The following is a 17,299-nucleotide window of genomic DNA, read 5'->3' as shown; positions in this document are numbered from 1 at the left end:
CTTCTCAGGCACCTGCCTGGCTTTCGGACAGGCCTTGCAGATACAGTCCCCCAGGCCTCTGCCACAGCCCTGGCTGGGGAGTCAGGCAGCTGTCACGGCAGGAACAGCTGGCTGTCTTGGTAAACAGTAAACACAGGCTCTCCTGGAAAAAAACCCCTCTCAGCACAAACAGGGCAGTAAGTGGCTAGCTCCAGTTTGCACACCCTGGCCCTGTTGAGCTGATCCTGTTTGAGCAGGACCAGTGTCCCTGGTGTCCGGGGAGCAAGAAGGGGCGTCCGGGGAGAGGAGGCAGGGCGGAGTGGGGGCACCTGTGCAGTCATATGGAAGGAGCGGGAGATGCAGCGAGGTTTCCAGTCACAGGTGGAGTTGCATTGGGGGACAGCAGGCCGCTTACCCCTCACATGAGGACCTGGGTCCGTGTGTCTGGCAGGCGCAACCCCACCAGTCCCCCACATACGAGCACGGTGGAGGCCAACAGGATGGGGAAGGCCTTGGTGATGCCCACCAGGGAGCCGAAGGTCAGGTTCCCCAGCACGGCAGCCGCCTTGCACAATGCATTCAGGAAGCCAAAGCCGGTTGTCCTACGGAGAGAGGACACGGGCAAGGTCAGGCTGCATGGTCATGCCCTGGCCCTGCACACATATGTACCCAAAGACAGCTTCCTTTGTGCACAGATGTCAATGTGAACTGTACACGGAACACAGTAGCACCATGTGTGAGATGCACACAGAACACGGCAGCAGGTCAGGGGTGGCCTCCTCACCAGTGTGGCAGCACTATGTGACCTGAATGTCACCTGGCTCCAGGCAGGACAGGGCTCCTGTCCTTGCAGCTCAGTGGCCCAGCACTGGGTGCCACCCCAGCCCTGTCTCCAGGCCAACCGTGGCATGTGGAGCAGCCTTAGGTCTCCATACAAGGACTGGAGGATGGTTCTCTTCAACAAATCAGGACGGCCATAAGATCCTCCCAGGTCCTCCCAGATGCCTGTGGGTACTTCAGGCAGGGTTCACTCACACACCCCAAAATGATGGAGACCTCCCGCCATGGCAGGAGTGTCAGCTCCTGTGAGCCTCAACACATGTAGACTACCACAACGTGCTAATCCTAGTTATGTTCCAACCTTCACACCCCAACCCCAGCTACACACTAATCCCAAGTCATACCCCAATGCCAACTAGCCCCTAACTCCAGCCACACGCCAATCCCAGTTATATACTACCTCGAATCCCAGTTATACCCTGACCCCATTAAACCTAACCCCAGTTATACACTAACCCAGCTACACCCTAACCCCAGCTACACCCTGACTCATTACACACTACCCCCAACTATAATCTCAATCCAGTCACACCCTAACCTCAGTTATATTGTATCTAAATCTCCATTTCATTCTAATCTCAAGCATACTCTAATCCTCAATACTTCACTGCCACTCCTCCAGACTGATGGTTGAAAAACCCAGAGGAGAGCAGCAAGACTCCTACCATGCACACACTGCGTGCTCACTTCTTCTAGGGGCTCCAGACTCCTGCCATGTACTCACTGCGTGCTCACTCCCTCTAGGGCCTCCACACTCCTGCCACATACCCACTGTGTGCTCACTCCCTCTGGGGCATCCACACTCCTGCCACGTACCCACTGCGTGCTCACTCCCTCTGGGGCCTCCACACTCCTGCCACATACCCACTGTGTGCTCACTCCCTCTAGGGCCTCCACACTCCTGCCACGTACCCACTGCGTGCTCACTCCCTCTAGGGCCTCCACACTCCTGCCACGTACCCACTGCGTGCTCACTCCCTCTAGGGCCTCCACACTCCTGCCACATACCCACTGTGTGCTCACTCCCTCTGGGGCCTCCACACTCCTGCCACGTACCCACTGCGTGCTCACTCCCTCTAGGGCCTCCACACTCCTGCCACGTACCCACTGCGTGCTCACTCCCTCTGGGGCCTCCAGACTCCTGCCACGTACCCACTGAGTGCTCACTCCCTCTAGGGCCTCCACACTCCTGCCACATACCCACTGAGTGCTCACTCCCTCTAGGGCCTCCACACTCCTGCCACATACCCACTGTGTGCTCACTCCCTCTGGGGCCTCCAGACTCCTGCCACGTACCCACTGAGTGCTCACTCCCTCTGGGGCCTCCAGACTCCTGCCACGTACCCACTGCGTGCTCACTCCCTCTGGGGCCTCCAGACTCCTGCCACGTACCCACTGAGTGCTCACTCCCTCTAGGGCCTCCACACTCCTGCCACGTACCCACTGCGTGCTCACTCCCTCTAGGGCCTCCACACTCCTGCCACGTACCCACTGCGTGCTCACTCCCTCTAGGGCCTCCACACTCCTGCCACGTACCCACTGCGTGCTCACTCCCTCTGGGGCCTCCACACTCCTGCCACGTACCCACTGCGTGCTCACTCCCTCTAGGGGCTCCAGACTCCTGCATGTTCCCGCTCTGTGTTCAGTCCCACTAAGGGCTCCACACTCCAGGCCATCTATAGCACCCAGAACTTCAGGTGTGCGCTCTCTGGGAAGTGGTCCTCTGCCAGTCTTTGTGATTTTTCCCTAGAACCCTTCCACATACCTCCGGTCCGTGGGGTACAGCTCCACTGTGACCACGTCCAGCGAATTCCAGGCAGAGATGGTGAGCCCATTGTACAAACACAGCATGCCAATCATCATGGACTCACTGGTGCCAAACCACAGGAAGAAGCAGCTGATCCCTGACAGCACCATGGAGCCACCTGCCAATGACCAAACAAGGCCTGAGCTTGTCCACTGACGACAGGACGAGGGTGTGGTGAGGACAAGGGCTTGTGGGTTTGGTGACCTCTCAGGAAAACTGAACTTTAAGGGGAAGCTGCAGACTGGGCATCAAGGTCTGGGCCCAGGGGCGTCCACCTGCACCTAAGGTGCTCACCTTCTGAAGCAGTCAGTGTGAAATGCCTGTTGCGCAGTGCTAGATTAGAGGAAAAGTGCCCATCAGTCACATGTAACTGACCCTATGCTTGACAACTCGAGAGAACTGCTCCTGTGCCATGTAATTAGACTGAGTCGCACTAGCAGCCAGTTGTCATCAGAGGCCCTGGGCCTGCTCCTGGGGCAGCCAGGGCTCTCAGGGCCTGGTCCCTGTCCCTCCCGGGGAGCAGAGCGCCTACCCAGCATTGTCAAGCGCCCGATTCTGTCCATCAGGAGGGCAGACACGATGTTCCCTGGCAGCACAGCCAGCGTCCCCAGAAAGTTGACGAAGTAGATCCAGTAAGCACTGTAGTCATCATCAAAGGTGATCTGGCACCCTGTCTTGTTGTGGGAAAAGGAGCAGTTCTGAAACTCGCTGTCGATGAACTTGTATGGCTCAAAATCTGTGGGGACAACAGCAGTAGAGGCCACACATCAGCTCCCGAGGGTTAGTTGGAGCCCGCTGGAAGTCCGGGGAGAATCATGGGACTCAGGCCTGGGCCAGCTTAGCTTTTTTGTGTCTTTTCTGGCTTTAGCACAGAGTTCAACCAAAATCTCACAAGGTAAAGACATTGGAGGGAAATACCTGCTGAATAAAGGAGTGAGTTAAGTTAGAGTCCAGCGGTCTCCTGTGTGCTGAGGCTGACCACAGCTGACCCTTCCCTTGCTTTGTCGCTGGAGGACCATCCCATTATCCGGGGACCAGCAGCTTCCACATCACAACCACAGAGACTCTGCACTTAAAGTGCACACAATGAGCCCACTGTAGGACTCAGGGCTGAGGCAGCCACACTTGAGGCTATCCGCACAGATGGGCAGCTGCCTCAGGAGGCCTGCAGGGAGTGGTAGCTTCTGTTAAGAGCTGTGACAACTTGGGCTCGGCAGCATGGCCTAGTGGCTAAGGTCCTCGCCTTGATCACATTTGGCTGGTTCTAATCCCAGCAGCTCCACTTCCTCTCTATCTCTCCTCCTCTCAGTATATCTGACTTTGTAATAAAAATAAAATAAATCTTTAAAAAAAAAAAAGAGCTGTGACAACTAGACCCCATCTTCCTATCTGATGGGGCCTCACTGGAACCGGGCAGAGTGCCCTGGGAAGAGCTGGCCACAGCTGACACTAGATCTCCAGCCGGGCCACACGTCAGCTCCCAGGTGTGGGCTGCGAAGGTCCAGCTCTGATGTCGGATGGCCCTGGGTTTACAGGTCCCCTGTAGTCATTCCCGCAGGCATGGCCTCAGCAGGAACAACTGAGTGGACAGTGAGCCCCAACAGGGAAGAGCACACACAGGCGCTCTGTCATGCTTGTCTCCCTCCTGCACTTCCTGAGCAGCTTCCTGACTGAGTTTATGTGCTGGACACCAGACAGGGAAGCCACGGTCACCAACTGGAGGCTAGCTCAGCTCCAACATGGCCATGACGGAAGCAGGGGTGCTGTGTCTAGGATCGCTCAGCTCCAACATGGCCATGACGGGGGCAGGCAGGGCTGCTTCTAGGATAGCTCAGCTCCAACACGGCCATGACGAGGGCAGGGGTGTTGTGTCTAGGCTAGCTCAGCTCCAACACGGCCATGATGGGGGCAGGGGTGCTATGTCTAGGATCGCTCAGCTCCAACATGGCCATGATGGGAGCAGGGGTGCTGTGTTTAAGATAGCTCAGCTCCAATACGTTCACGGCATGGGGGGGTACCTAGCTACAGAGGAGCTGCTTCCTGGCCCACTTTGACTTTGGCGCTTGGACTGCATTAAATCTGACAAGACCAGTGCTGCAGTCTGGTGTAGGATGGGACTCGTCTGTCCGCACCTGGGTCTCAGCCCCCTACCTGCTCTGCTTGCACGGTCACAGTCACCATGTTTCCCTACCTGTGTGGTCGAACACAGTGTCAATGAAGGTACAGTTCTTGAAGTAGGTGTTGACTGAAGTCACATCCTCGAAGGTGCAGGACTTAAACACAGAATCCTTGAAAGTCACAGACTTGAACTTGACCCCCAAGAACCTGTTCAACACACAGAGAAAACCACATTGTTATCAGAGCTCAAGGCCAAGTTAGACAGGTGAGAGATGCGACACAGACTTGGCTGGAGACAAGGGTCATGGGTGTATGGGTGTCTACGTGCCTTCTCTCTCCTCAGGCAGCCACCTTGTCTTCCAACAGCCCTCTGGACGCCTCTGCACCCCATCAGGTAGCTTCTCACGTTATTAGCAGAAGGTCCTGGGGGTGAGCAGGTACCTGTGGTACTATTTTGATTCCTATCCTTCCATGTGATAAGACTCTGCGGGCCCGGCGGCGTGGCCTAGCGGCTGAAGTCCTCGCCTTCAACGCGCCGGGATCCCATATGGGCACCGCTTCTAATCCCAGCAGCTCCACTTCCCATCCGGCTCCCTGCTTGTGGCCTGGGAAAGCAGTTGAGGATGGCCCAAAGCTCTGGGACCCTGCACCCGTGTGGGAGAGGCGGAAGAGGTTCCTGGTTCCCGGCATCGGATTGGTGCAGCACCGGCCCGTTGCGGCTCACTTGGGGAGTGAAACATCGGATGGAAGATCTTCCTCTCTGTCTCTCCTCCTCTCTGTATATCCTGCTTTCCAATAATAATAAAATCTTAAAAAAAAAAAAAAAAAAAAGACTGCTTTGTGTGAGTAGTTCTTGCTTCGGGGTGTGTTCCCCAACACATACAGTGAAAACCCGACTCCTAAACTAAGAATCTTCCACACACAACCAAGAGAAGGTCTCAGAACTCTGCAGCTTTGATGAGAGAAGCAGCTACTGCAGGGGTCGCCCCATGTCCATCACTAAGCTTCCCTCACAGCACCAGGAACCCTAGGTTCACACACCTACTCCAGCAGCCCTCTTCCCTCTGGCCAGCAGGTATCTGTCAGGCCAAGGAGAAGCATGGGAGCTGTGCTTGCTTCTGGAAATAGGTAGAAGGATATCAGAATCTGTCAGCATCTTCTTAGGTGTTGTCAGGGGCATTCTTTGCAGAGAAGAGGGTTATGGTCATGAAGAAAAATCACAAAACAGTGGCCCCTCCGTGGGGGGCTCTGTGGGCAGGAACAGGGGTCATCACTGTGTCTGGCTTTGTTTAGCATCAGGAGTCATCACCGTGTCTGGTTTTCATTAGGGTCAGGGGTCATCACCATGTCTAGAACTCTTTTTAGGGTCAGGGTCATCAGTGTGTCTGGAACTCTCTTTAGGGTGAGCGGTGTGCACACGGGGTCAGGGGAGGGGTGCTTGCCTGCTGAGCTCAGGCCGAGGAGCCCACTACCATCCAGGGGCTTTGAGCAGAGCCACCACATGCATGTATAGAGGCTGAACACGAGGGCACTGCCACAGTTCTGTAGCTTTTTCATCAAGTGTGCTCTCCATGAAGTTCACAGTGTGGGTTTCAAATTCCTTGTTGCTACAAGATAAATTTACCTTCCAGGTCCACTTTCTACAAACTTCTAAACTACTCTTGTTGCTAGGGCAAAAAACCCTCTAAGCCATGGCTGCATACCTAGCTGAGGACTTCAACAATCACTACAAACATGCTAGTACTTTTTCATGCAGTAGCAACACTTCTTCAACAAAGGGAATCTTCTCTCTGGAATCACTGGGCACTTGCTATTAAAAGTTTCTGTGAGACCTAAGTGGAGATTCAAGTGAGGGTGTCCTGGGGAGAGTGGAGTGTTTCTGGCATCTCCCACTATGACCTGGGCCTCACACAACTGCTGAGTAGAATAGTACCCCTTGTCCCCATCAGAGACCCCGCACACACGGGATCCTCCACCTTGCTGAGCCAGTTTCTGTCCTGGAAACATTTGATGATTTTATGTATTTTTTAAATCTATTTTTGACAAAGTCTGTATTTTCCAAGCCCTAACACCTGGGGATTGTTCAAGTTCTCGCATCTTAACTCCTCTCTTTCCTTTTCCTTGCTTTCCCATCTCCTCAGCTCCAGTGCCTCACCAACAAGAAGCAGTTATGGACACATGTGTACCCACTTCTGACATCCTGCTTGCAAGCACTCAAACACAGCATGCAAGTACCACGATTAAAGCACAGCACAGCCTGTGGCATACAGCCTCAGGCAGACGACATAGGAACACACTCTGAGAGGGGGCAGGCTGGGCATCCCGGGGCATTGGGCAGATGACATAGGAACACGCTCTGAGAGGGGGCAGGCTGGGCAACCCCGGGCACTGACCTGCCGTGGTCGTACTCCATCCCCGTGTGGACCTGGTTCTCCATCGTGAAGTTGATGCTGAAGTTGGCGTATCTGTCCCTTTGAACATTACGGGTGAGCAGTGCGTAGCCGTCCGACTGCAGGTGCTTGATGACGTCCGGGAACCACACGGACAGCCCGTAGTATCTGCAGGGTAGGATGGGCTAAGGCCCTGCACACCCATGCTGAGCCACAATGCATTGCAGAGGAGCACCCCCAGGTACTATGGAGCTCCCATAGCACCAGAGGGGCCGCCACACCCTTTGACTGTTCCTGCAGGCCAGGGTTGCCTTGCCTGGGGAACCCAGCATCCCGTGCTGAGCTCACACATTGCACTGTGGTCTGAGTGGACCCCTAAATTATTCACACATGGGAACTGAGCATAGCCCCTGAACTCCACCAGTGCAAGCAGTGTGGCTGCCCTAGCTGTCCAACAAGGTCAGGAGTCACTGATCACTCAGGTGTGCACACCTGAGCAGGTAACCAGCCTCCGGGCCAGCATGAATGGGAGCTGCCTGAGGCACTGACCACCAAGGCTCACCTGTTGTCCATGCCCTAGCCTCTGGGCCAGCATGAATGGGAGCTGCCTGAGGCACTGACCACCAAGGCTCGCCTGTTGTCCACGCCCTAGCCTCTGGGCCAGCGTGAGTGGGAGCCGCTGGAGGCACTGACCGCCATGGTTTGCTTGGGGTCCAGGCCTGACTTACCCAAAGGACAATGTGAACCAGACCACCGTGAGCTTGATGGTGTTCTCTTTGACCGGGTAGTTGAAACACCTCATGAAAGTCAGCCAGATCTGAGGGACAGCACAACATAACTGTAGTTGATACACCTGCCCCTCCATCCCTCCTATTTTGCTACACAAAATCACACAATATCAAATTGACTGATAAAATCACCACCTTTCTGTTGGGGTCACAGTTCATCTGGACCTGTGTAGGCCAAAGGCCACAGAAAATTATACCTTTCAACTTCTGGATGAAACTCCTGCCCTGTCAGAGGCCCCCTCCCCTCCTGAGATGTAAGGGCTCTCCCCTCACCCACGGCTGGGTGTCCTGGGCAGAGACCAGGTTTCTCCTCCACCCTCTCCCTCTCCGTGACTTGAGGCACACACTGCTTACCCCGTGGAGCTCTGTATGGACGCGGACGAAGCATCTGCGGTACCAGGTCCCTGTGTCACTCTCGATCTCAATCAGCTCATCAACCTGCTTCGGGGTCTTGATTTTGTTCACCTGGAGAACAACACAGCACATGGGGCCGAACTCTCCCCGAGCACATGGGACCAAACTCTCCCCAGGACATGGGGCTGAGCTCTCCCCGAGGACATGGGGCTGAGCTCTCCCCGAGCACATGGGGCCGAACTCTCCCCGAGCACATGGGGCCGAACTCTCCCCAAGCACATGGGACCGAGCTCTCCCCGAACATATAAGCATACAGGATCGAACTCTCCCCGAGCACCCTGGGCTGAGCTTTCCCCAGGTGGCTGATGCCAAACCTGCTGGAAATGGGCCCAGGCCTGTGGCTGAAGCACCCAGAAAGAGGGGCATAGGAAGAGGGAACCGGATCAGAAAGAGCCACACACCCAACTCTGAGCCATGAACAGTGACACACTGAGCGCCCTCCTGGGCGAGCTCCAGGTCAACCAGGTGACCCTGTACCTCCTCATCTGACCCATCTGGCCTACAATTGTCCCCTTTCCATCAGCCCTTCCTCCTCCACACACCCGGCACCAGGGCTGGTCAACATGCCTGCAGGGGGTCGAGGGGCAGGGGGAAGGAACGGCATCTCTATCGGGGCAGGCTCTTTGTTAGGGGATGCAGCCCGCTCAGGGGCCTCCCTCACAGACTCAGACAGGGGGTGCCCAAGGAATGTGCCCAGCTGTCTGTCACGCAGCATCTGATGGGTCTGGAAGGATGCGGCAGAGCACCAGCTACTTGGACCAAGGATGACGTCTACAGCTGCCCAGCAAGACTGAAGGGACCAGGGCAGGCTGCAGCAGGAAGACACAGCGTTTCCTCCAAAGAGTGGACCGTGGGAAGGCAGGGTCAAGGCTGGGTGTTCAGCAGTGCCATGGCCGTGCTGTGGCTAAGGCAGGAAGTGGGAGAGGGCTGGACAGGGCAGTGCTGGTGCTCAGCCAGTGTGCAGGGGCCAGGTGGGCTGGGGAGGCTCAGGTTTTTCTGGGGTGAGTTCTGGGCTGGATGGGCCCTGGAGCCTCTGCCACACGCCTGGGACTCAGTCCCATGCACACCGATGACAGCCGAGGAGCACATTTCAGTTAGAGGAGTGAGTGGAAAGCAGGGGCCTGGAAAACACCACATCTCAGGCTTTAGAGAGGAGACCTGGTGGGGGATCTGTGGACACGCCAAGGAAGAAGACGTATAACGGGAGGATCAAGCTGCGTGCAGGTGGCCGAGGTTGTCGTTCTCTGTCCCATTCCGCTTCCCTCCAACCCTGGCAGGGATGCCCACGGGCCTGGAGCCCATCACATACCTCTCCAGGCCTCTGGTTGAAAATGGGGAGAGAGGGTGGACCCCTGCACACATCACGACCTCCTGGCTTTGCTTACCAGGAACATCCCTGACTGCATACCTATGGAGGGTGTCTGTCCATTCCCACCAATCGTACAAAAAAACCGCAGGCTACTACCCTGGACGGCCTGAGTCTGCCTGGTGTCCTGGAGTTACGTTCTTCAGGAGCTAACACAGCTCTTCCTGCCAAGATTTACTTAGCCGGAAGATAGAGTGACAGAGAAAGGGGGAGAGGAAGGGTGGAGGATCTCATCTGCTGGCTCACTCCCCAAATGGCTGCAACAGCCAAAGCTGAGCTCATCTGAAGCCAGGAGCCAGGTGCTTCTTCTTCCCACGTGAGTAAAGGGTCCTAAGGATTTGGGCCATCCTCCATTGTCTTCCCAGGTGCAATCGCAGGGAGTTAGATGGCAAGTGGAGCTACCAGGACTTGAGCTGGTGGCCCTATGGGATGCTGGAGCCACAGACAGGAGCTTTATGTGCAATGCCACAGCACCAAGCCCCCTTCCATTCTTATCTTAAGATTCTATTTTCTGTCGGGCCCGGCGGCGTGGCCTAGCAGCTAAAGTCCTTGCCTTGAACACGCTGGGATCCCATATGGGCACCGCTTCTAATCCCGGCAGCTCCACTTCCCATCCAGCTCCCTGCTTGTGGCCTGGGAAAGCAGTCGAGGATGGCCCAAAGCTCTGGGACCCTGCACCCGTGTGGGAGACCCGGAAGAGGTTCCTGGTTCCTGGATTCGGATCGGCGCAGCACCGGCCCGTTGCGGCTCACTTGGGGAGTGAAACATCGGACAGAAGATCTTTCTCTCTGTCTCTCCTTCTCTCTGTATATCCTACTTTCCAATAATAATAAATCTTTAAAAAAAAAAGATTCTATTTTCTGTCTCCTTATAAATGAGATATATTCTTCCCCACCTGTTCAACATGCCTGTAAAGTACACAGGGCACTTTAAAGTTTGTGGAAAATCAAGGATTAATAACATATATGCTTATTTTGGTGCAAAACAAAGGCAGGTTTTTGGGAACACATTGCTTCCATGAACATTTGGGAACCCTCACATATCTAGCACTCATGGCCTCCTGCATCTGCCCTCAACTGAGTCCAATGTTGTCACCAGCTCAGGTGACCCGGCAGGAGACAAGCCAAGCCCAGACACACCTGCTTTACCTGGCAGCCCCTGGCTGCTTGGATCCCAGGGCTGAGCCGTGGCAAGTGAGCATGGGGGCAGCACCCAGCCAGAGTGCAGAGAGAGCCCCACAAGGACTCGATCACCATTGAGAGCCACAAGGACACCTCTGTAGGTCCTGAGCTAGGAAGCTGAGGCCGCCTGAGCCCAGGGTCATGGCCTGAACCCACCATGGAGGTGGTGAGGGTGTCACAACTGGACTGGTCCCATTCAACTCCTGAACAGACTAGAGGCTGCCCAACCTTTGCCTGGCTGTATGATGTCCTAGCCTCCCACACCTCTGCCTGTGCTGTGGGTGACGACCCAGCCCCCACACCTCTGTCTGTGCTGTCAAGTCCCAGCCCCCTACACTTCTGCCTGTGCTGTGAGTGACTTCCTGGTTCCCCAGCTTCCTTGCTCATTTGGGGCTCTGGATACATGGCTGCCACCAGGCAGGGCTGGTTCCTTGATGTGGGATGCAGTACTCACTGTAAAGACCTTCTCAGGCTGCCCACGTGCCCGCATGTTGGTGTCATGGATCAGCTTCAGAATCATCCAGGCCTCATCATGCTTCCCCACCTAGAGAAGCAGAGCCGTGAGAGATGAGAGGAGCACAAACACGTATACCACAGGACACACACACACACACCAAGGGTCAGTGTGCAGGGAGCTCTAACACACACAGGGTCAGTGTGCAGGGCGCTCTAACACACACAGGGTCAGTGTGCAGGGCGCTCTAACACACAGGGTCAGTGTGCAGGAGGTTCTAACACACAGGGTCAGTGTGCAGGAGGCTCTAACACACAGGGTCAGTGTGCAGGAGGCTCTAACACACACAGGGTCAGTGTGCAGGAGGCTCTAACACACAGGGTCAGTGTGCAGGAGGTTCTAACACACACAGGGTCAGTGTGCAGGAGGCTCTAACACACAGGGTCAGTGTGCAGGAGGCTCTAACACACAGGGTCAGTGTGCAGGGGGCTCTAACACACACAGGGTCACTGTGCAGGAGGCTCTAACACACACAGGGTCACTGTGCAGGAGGCTCTAACACACACAGGGTCACTGTGCAGGAGGCTCTAACACACAGGGTCAGTGTGCAGGGGGCTCTAACACACAGGGTCAGCGTGCAAGGGGCTCTAACACACACAGGGTCAGTGTGCAGGGGGCTCTAACACACACAGGGTCAGTGTGCAGGGGGCTCTAACACACACAGGGTCAGCGTGCAGGAGGCTCTAACACACATAGGGTCAGTGTGCAGGGGGCTCTAACACGCACAGGGTCAGCTTGCAGAGGCTCTAACACATAGGGTCAGTGTGCAGGGGGCTCTAACACACACAGGGTCAGCGTGCAGGGGGCTCTAACACACACACTCAATGTACAGCGCTCACATCACAATGTTGTGCTGACAATTGTACCAGAACAGCTGCTCAAACTGTGCTGAGCTACAGCTGGTGCCTTGGTGACAGTGTCGTCCTCCCCAACCCTGGCCACTTCCCTCCACCACCAGGGATCAGTCTAGCCACCTCTAGGAAGCAGGATTGCATCCTCCATGGCTCCAGGATCACAGGACGAGGCACCAGCCAAAGGCACAGGCAGCACTGCTACAGCTCATGGGAAACCCCACCTGGTAAACACAGGAGCTAGGGTTACCTCCAGCAGGAAGCGTGGGCTCTCAGGCATGAAGGTGAGGGCCACCACAGAGCAGACGCAGGGCAGGGCGCAGACCACCACGAACACACGCCAGCTGTGGAACTGGTATGCTGAGCCCATGCTGAAGCTCCACCCTGCCGAGGACCAAGATGGTGAAGGGTAGGGTCTTGGCAGATGAAGTGGAGGGGTCCTGGCAGAGGGGACAGGATCTTGGCAGGTGAAGGCATGGGGTCTTGGCCGAGGAGGGGTTGGGGCCAGGTCTGACAGTCTCCTCTCCTGGCAGCACCAGAGCATCTTAAGCAGTCCACAAGGCACTCGGCTCTGTTCGCTGCCTCCCACCCTCACAGCCCTACACGCCCTGGAAGAGTTCAGGGTGGCTGAGTGAACTAATGCCACTCATGTATCTGCTTTTTCTCCAGGCACACACACACACACACACACACACATATGCAACATACACACACACGTGCACACACACGCAATAACCATAGGGCTACATGTCTTCCTTTGAAATTCTGTCCTGCCTCCCTCTGTCTGCACCCACTGCCATTGTGTGGAAGGCACAGAGCCAGTGGCCAGAGGTGGAAGGAAGGACGGCACCTCAGGCCCTGCTTCCCAGAACTGGTCTGTGACCAACCTGCTTTCCAAGAAGCAGATTCCCTGGCTGCTTCTGACACTCACAAATTCATTAGTTTATTACTCAGGGCAACTTACCCTGGAATCTCCAAGTGTGCCAACAGCAAACGGGGGAGTTTTTCCAGAAAGAGTCCTTGGACCAGCACACATCCCAACTCAGCTCCAACAAGAGAAACCAGGAATCCATGGATTTGAAAAAGAGCAAGTGCATGAGTGCACCTGGGGCTCAGGTGAGTCCCCCCTTTAATAAGAGGACATCCATGATGTTCCGCTGTGGACACTGCTGCCGTACTAACACCACAGTAACATGGACCAATCAGAACTGCATAAAAATGCCAATGCAAATTGTCCTACAAGGTCCCCCCGGATGGTCAAATTCTGGCCTGCACATGGATGCCTGCCCAAGTCTGAGGATACCTATGGCCAAACTTGTATTTATATTCTGACATCATATGTAGGTGCACATGAAACTTCCTCTTCTACCTTCTTCACACATGCATCTCTTTCAAATCAAACGTACAGATTTCCATGTTCATATAAACTCAGGTATTTATATCTAAGTTTACATAAGCCGACATCTATGAAAGAATAACAGTGAATAACCACATTTTTGTTGTGAACATAATTCAGTCTTAGGAGACAGAAAAGCAAATAAAGTTAATGTTGGAAATTTTCCCTTGAGGTGGAAACAGGTATATATACTTAAAATGTTCCTTCTTATCCTCACACGCTAAAGCCTAATCAGAGGGTTGTAGAAATCTCCTCTGATTATGGACCCACGATGGGAAACTGACAGGAATTAGACACGTTCAATGCAAAGTATCATCTGAACAAAATACCCTGTGAACAGCAGTCAGCTACAATGCAAGTCTCCCAAAGCTGGGAGGGGACTTTGATTCCACATATCAGCAACTCAACTTACAAACATATACCCCAGTGTTCTGGGTAACTGCCAGTCCTGTCTGCTTCCAGGTCACCTTTCATTTCCCTGTCTGCATGAGGTCTCTGGAGGCTCTCACTCAGGACCTGTCCTTCTCAGAAGAATTTGTGATTTGGGACAGACACCCAAGTGTAATCCATCATCAGGGCTGCACATGACAATCCTGGAGTTGAGAGAATAAAGGGCGGGGTGGTGGGGGGAAGCTGGGTAAGGGAGAACAAGACATTCCCCACTGGACAGCAGGGGGCAGAGGAGAGCACGCTAAGGGGGAGCACAACATTATCCATTGGACAGCAGGAGGCAGAGGAGAGCAGGCTAAAAGAGCGCAATACGTTCCCCACTGGACAGCAGGGGGCAGAGGAGAGCACGTCAAGGGGGAGCACCACATCGTCCATTGGGGCAGCAATGAGGACTGCATGTGACAGTCTTGCTACTGAGAGAGCAGAGAGAAGCACACCTCTGCTGACTGCAACCTCTCCCACCTGCTCCTTCCCAGTTCCACTTCCTGCCCTGTGGTCTAACCCAGAACGAATTGCTGGCCACTTAACAACTCAGAGAGCAGCTTTGCTCAGAACTCTGGCCCCAAGAAAGCTTTAGGGTTCTGTTACTGTCGTTAAATCCCAGTGTAACGGGTGGAAAATCAAGGTACTGCAATGAGGGGGGGAGGCTCTAACTCCTGGTCCTTGGTCTCCCATTAAGGGATGACATATCCTGCCTCCAAGAAGTGGCTGTGGCAACCCCGGTTTACTGGACTGGTGTCCCCACCCCCAGTTGTCGGTTTGGTGCCATCAGCTGCTCTCCCAACACCCCAGCTCCATCTGTGACCCTGGAGTTCCTTCAGTGTCCAGCCAGAGCTGGACTCAGGTTCTGCTCTCCCCACCCCACGCCTGGCGTCCAGCCAGCCCTGAGGAATCAGGACCCTGTCCTGTATTCCTCCAGACCAGCAACATTCTCTCTATCCCTGGGTCACCAGATGCAGCCGGTACACTGTGGGTGTGATTTGTGCGCTTACTCTGAAACACAGAAACGCCATGATGTGGTTACCGTCAACACCCTGGGGCTTCAATGCTGCACAGCCACAGCCCAGGAGCTGACACCTGGCCCAATGGGGGCCCAGCATCATGGTCTTCCTCCTGTTGACAAGCCCTAAGGTTAAAGTATCCTAGCCCGTCTCCCCCAGGAGCTCTCAACTTGCAGGTGGCCTTCCCCACGATCCTCCTATAACAAAAGCCACATCAGAGCACATACAGGCTTGCAACCCTCCCAGGGTCTGCACCAGCTCTGAGGTCAAGAGAGGGCATCTGCACATCTGCTGGGTGCCCCAGAGGTGGGGAGCTGATCTTCTCATGTCTGCAGGAAGCGACAGCCATCCAGGGTGACAGCACGACTAGGGATGGAGCCTGCGGTCACCCAGGAGCTATCAGGTCCCTGGAGGGCTCTCAGCACACAGCCCGATGGCTGTTTTTCACACGAGCAAGGTAGGGGTCTCTCAGACAGCCTCAATCCAACCCAGAGGTCACCCCAGTGCCCAAGTCTCTCACACTGAGAAAGTGGGCAGCAAGAGCAGATCCTGGACAGGCACGTGGTGAGTGGATAAGGTGTCCTTATGCCCACATCCCATGTCACGGAGTTCTCCCGGTTCAAGGCCCAGCTCTGCCTCCCATCTTGGCTTCCGCTGCTGTGCACCCTGTGAGGCGGCAGGTGACCGGTCCCTGCACAGAGCTCCTGGCTTGCTGCATCTTTGTCTGGTCCAGCCCTGGAAGTTGCAGGCATCAAGGGAATGAGCCAGTAGATAGTGGCAAGTGCGGCGGCCATCTCCACCAGATGCTTACAGCAAACATCAGCAAGCACCCAGCAGCCTGTGGAAGCAGCACACAGCCTCTGGCGGGGCTCTCACACTGAGTCTTAAAATGGAGCGTGTGTGGGGTCGGAGCTGGAGTGCAGCTTATGAAACCACTGCATACAGAGCCGGCATTCCCTATGGGCACCAGTTTGAATCCAGGTTGTTCCACTTTTCATCCAGTTCCATGCTAATAGCCTGGGAAAAGCAGAGTATTTTTGGTCTGAGTTCTTTGGCTCCTACACCTTTGTGGGAGACCTGGAAGAAGATCCTGGCTCTTCACTTTGGCCTGCCATGTGGGGAGTGAAGTGGCAGATGGTGGATCCTTCTCAGTCTCTTTTCTCTAACTCTTTCAAATTAATAAATAAAATATTCATGTGTGTTTGTTGAACCACACAATAAGAATCTAACTAAAGAATAGCCTGCAGGGCATTTTCTTTACTGGTTAGGCCTGCAGGATTTGTGGCTGCTAAAGAAATGCAGAACTTGAGACTGAAGGTTGGTGGATGGCCACAGGACAGCAGACTGGACACGTGACACCAGTGAGGAACTAGGCTGACAGACAGGCAGATCAGCCAACTGCACTTAGTTCTAGCCAGGCTTGACAATGTGGCAATTCCTACTTTCTGACCATGGTTCTCTGCTCTCACCGACTGATTAAATCTAGGTCAGTCTGTTTTTTCAGAAAGGGACCAGTCAGCGAGAGGCACTTGTATGAAACAGCCAGCCCAGGTAAGCTTCCTTGGGGACTCTCCTGACTGAACAGCAGGTAGCCTCTCGCTGTGGTCACTGTCCCCATGCCCAAGGAAATTCCTTCTCCACGGAAAACAAAAACTGGCAACCTTCACCCTCACACAACAGTTACAGCCGGTGTGGCAGGATGAGCATCGAGCTACCCTGGGACGGGAGAGCCGGTGTCCACTGACCTCCACCACAGGAAGGGGAGAGTCACCAGCTGCTTCATTCTCACACCTGGAGTCTGTGTTCTGGAGAAAGTTCCTCAGAAGCAGAACCAGGAGATCATGCCCCAAGCCCAGCAGTCAGCATCACGCGTCCCAGGGGTGCAGCAAGCACCACAGGACTTTCACGGGTGCCGAAGTGAAGGTCCTGTCACCAGGGCCGCTGCAGACAAGCCTGGGCCTCCAGGGGCTGCGCCAGCCTGCATCTCTGCCGGCCTGGGTCAGGTCCCGGTTAGTAGCATGCCCATGGGTAGCAGGTCACAGCAGCACCCTCACACGCCACATGAGGCAGTGCCAGACCATGCTGGCACATCTCAGTACAGGGAATCAGTACAGACATCTTAACAAGACAAACACATGGTCCCCATATTTTTGTTAAAGATGCTAATTATAAAATGACTCATTTTATTAACCAAACAAAAGCAG

The 17,299-nt window shown here is 54.8% G+C and overlaps 1 protein-coding gene across 3 annotated transcripts in view; it reads right to left on the bottom strand.

Moving 5' to 3' along the window:
- Positions 1–241: 241 nt before the first annotated feature.
- SV2C (synaptic vesicle glycoprotein 2C) overlaps positions 242–17,299 on the bottom strand; it is a 102,347-nt gene continuing 85,289 nt past the window's right edge. For all 3 annotated transcript variants that reach the window (XM_058656328.1, XM_004586243.2, XM_058656329.1), the window contains exons 5-13: positions 12,499–12,632; positions 11,338–11,427; positions 8,277–8,387; positions 7,863–7,951; positions 7,138–7,302; positions 4,818–4,951; positions 3,159–3,362; positions 2,585–2,744; positions 242–581 (exon numbers count right to left, since the gene is read on the bottom strand). In XM_058656328.1, the coding sequence (XP_058512311.1) occupies positions 398–581; positions 2,585–2,744; positions 3,159–3,362; positions 4,818–4,951; positions 7,138–7,302; positions 7,863–7,951; positions 8,277–8,387; positions 11,338–11,427; positions 12,499–12,632 (1,271 nt within the window). In that variant the 3' untranslated portion in view covers positions 242–397. The remainder of the gene's footprint in view (positions 582–2,584; positions 2,745–3,158; positions 3,363–4,817; positions 4,952–7,137; positions 7,303–7,862; positions 7,952–8,276; positions 8,388–11,337; positions 11,428–12,498; positions 12,633–17,299) is intronic.

The sequence above is a fragment of the Ochotona princeps genome, chromosome 28, assembly GCF_030435755.1.
Source record: "Ochotona princeps isolate mOchPri1 chromosome 28, mOchPri1.hap1, whole genome shotgun sequence".
In the NCBI taxonomy this organism is placed as follows: domain Eukaryota; kingdom Metazoa; phylum Chordata; class Mammalia; order Lagomorpha; family Ochotonidae; genus Ochotona; species Ochotona princeps.
This window is presented reverse-complemented; position numbering and strand designations above follow the sequence as displayed.